Source organism: Montipora capricornis, chromosome 11 (assembly GCF_036669925.1).
Source record: "Montipora capricornis isolate CH-2021 chromosome 11, ASM3666992v2, whole genome shotgun sequence".
Classification (NCBI taxonomy): domain Eukaryota; kingdom Metazoa; phylum Cnidaria; class Anthozoa; order Scleractinia; family Acroporidae; genus Montipora; species Montipora capricornis.
The window spans coordinates 31,716,915-31,719,414 of record NC_090893.1 but is presented as its reverse complement, the minus strand read 5'-3'; the positions used below and the strand labels follow the sequence as shown (position 1 = coordinate 31,719,414).

Genomic DNA, 2,500 nt, shown 5'->3' with positions numbered 1-2,500 from the left:
ATATTTCTTTGTTTTACTGGTCATGTGATTTCCTAGAAAGCTGTAGCTTTGTCCGCCATTTTTGGTATGATTTTATCTGGGAACCTTTCGTTGAGCAGTTTAAGATAAGTACTTAAGTTTTTAAATTATTTTGCATAGTTTCCTCCCCATTTTCTGCCATTTTACTTTGCGAAATGTGAGGCAACCTCATTTTTACGTTAAATTTTTATGGTTGGCTGAGACAAAATAGTGTTGGTTTTAATATTTACCAACTCGATGATCCCCGACAGCAGCAAAAACGGGGTTAACTTCGGTGTAAGAACCTGTGAACTTTGTTTTTCTTGGTTCTGTTGTGTTACCTGCTTTGAATTCTCTCTTACACCGAGAAACGTTCGAATTTAGGCTCTGATGAACTCGTAATTCGAGAATAAGAATTTGTTCTCCTTTGCTTTTCAGTGAAAAGCTTACTTATTTTTTTTTTTATAGTCAAGCTTGCATTTATGTTTGAAAGCAAGTTTTATTTCGACGTAACGACATAGGAAAGGGTCAACAGCGAAGGAAATCTCAATCGCAGTAATAGAAGGACTTGAAAAAAGGGCACTGAATGCTTATAAAAAACATCAATACAAGCTTACTTAAATATCCTATGTTTTTCAACATTTTTCCTATAGTTCAAATTTCTGCTGCTGAATGCACAACATTTTCTTGAATTGAATATAGTAGAACCAGCTGAAGCAGATATTGTGGAAGACCAACAAGATTTACCAACGCTATCGAGTGAAGATATGATGAGACTTGGTCTCATAGCACAGGTTAAGGAAGATCATTCACCGTTGCCACCAAATAGAAAGAGACGAATTTCACAAGCTGATATTCTTGCAGAGCAGCAAAAGGCATTAAAACTGCAACAAGAAATGCTGGAGCTAAAGAAAACAAAGCTTCGAATGGAAATTCTTCTTATCAGCAAAAACCTGGATGATGAAGAGAAGGAAACCATCCTAAATTGAATGCAGGATATTTTTAATGACACTTTATATTGATATTGGGATTTTACACTAGCTTACAATGTTTTGTAAAATGTTTCAGATTCTTCATAAATTTCAAGCATATTTTTTCATACAAAAAATCTTGTTTATCCCAGTTATGGAAATAATGTCTCTGTGACCAGTTACATAATAATGTATTTCATTTTGATTCAAATCCATTATTTTATATTGCATTAAATTAAAGTGCCCATCAGATAGGGTGGGGGTCACACAGTACTAGTTACATTTCCTCCAAGACAAATTACAGGTGGAATTGAGTCTTTTGTTTCTTGCATTCTCCTTTCATTTTTATTATCCATGTAAAACTGAGAGGAAGGATCCATATTGGTATTACAAAATGTAACTGTTAATGTTGGCTTAAGGAAGGGGTAGGTGGACAGTTTCGCAGAAACCTATTATGATCTGATAAGTCATTACTATTTGGAATCTTTCCAACAGGCAGAATTGTAGGAATTATTCCTTTGTACTGGTTTCCTTTTATCCAGAAAATGTCTTGTAGTTCCAAGTGTATTAACAGTGGTCAGAGATACTTGGTCATATACTTCCATTAGTGTATTTACATTAGGTGTTAAGCCTTGGTCAGTGACATAAACATTTTGAACATTTTGGCGAAGGATGTTGTGACTATGTCAGGACATAAACAGTACCAATAGCTGAACAATTTTAAAAGTTCTTCAAAGAGGACAGCATTTTTGGAACAAAAGACATGCAACAAAGTTTATACTCTTCTTGACTTATGAACCTCTGTATTGGGTATTTTAGACAAAATTGATAAATCACAAAGACCACTTTTGATGAAGCAACAATCTTAGCAATTAAAGTGACAATGGCTTGAATGTTTCAACCAAGTTTGACAATGTTAGACGTTGAATGATGGCAAACTCACTAGTAGCACTGGAACACAAAATGATTCTTGATATGCAACAATTTTACCTTAAAATCGGATGATTTAAAGGAAAATGTGTGACAAAATAGACTTCTGCAGCTATTACTCATACAGAGAGTCTTAGAAGATTGCAATATTGACAATGTTTAGGTTATTTAAAGAATTTAGATGCTGACACCGTAAGATACACGTCTAGTGGAGAAATGGGAATTTTAAAAAAAGGTGTGGCAAATGTGATCTCTCACAGCCTTTCCATTCTGTGGGCCATGAAAGGGGGCCATTGCTGGCTGGTCGTCTTCATGCAGGAGGTGGCAATCCTGTGGTTCACTCCTCAGTATAGCGATGTTGTGCAATATGGCGCAAGCTCCAATGATAAGGCAGACCTTCTCAGGCTTCATTCTTACTTCTGAGTGCAGCAAGTGAAACCTTCGCTTCCACCATCCAAAGGTTTGTTCAATGGCCACCCTTGTAGCTTTATGGGCCTGGTTGAATGCTTCCTCATTTACAGATGTAGGGTTGAGATATGGGGTCATGAGATATGGTTTACAAGGGTACCCACTATCTCCAAGAAGCAAGCCATCTTCCAATG

The 2,500-nt window shown here is 36.2% G+C and overlaps 2 protein-coding genes across 2 annotated transcripts in view; one reads left to right on the top strand and one right to left on the bottom strand.

Moving 5' to 3' along the window:
• Positions 1–986, top strand: part of LOC138023393 (t-SNARE domain-containing protein 1-like) — a 1,476-nt gene extending 490 nt beyond the window's left edge. The window contains exon 2 of the mRNA XM_068870399.1: positions 651–986. Within this exon, the coding sequence (XP_068726500.1) occupies positions 651–986 (336 nt within the window). The remainder of the gene's footprint in view (positions 1–650) is intronic.
• LOC138023774 (putative nuclease HARBI1) overlaps positions 131–2,500 on the bottom strand; it is a 2,627-nt gene continuing 257 nt past the window's right edge. The window contains exon 1 of the mRNA XM_068870842.1: positions 131–2,500. This exon is cut by the window's right edge and continues 257 nt beyond it. Coding sequence (XP_068726943.1) covers positions 2,124–2,500 — 377 coding nt within the window. The 3' untranslated portion in view covers positions 131–2,123.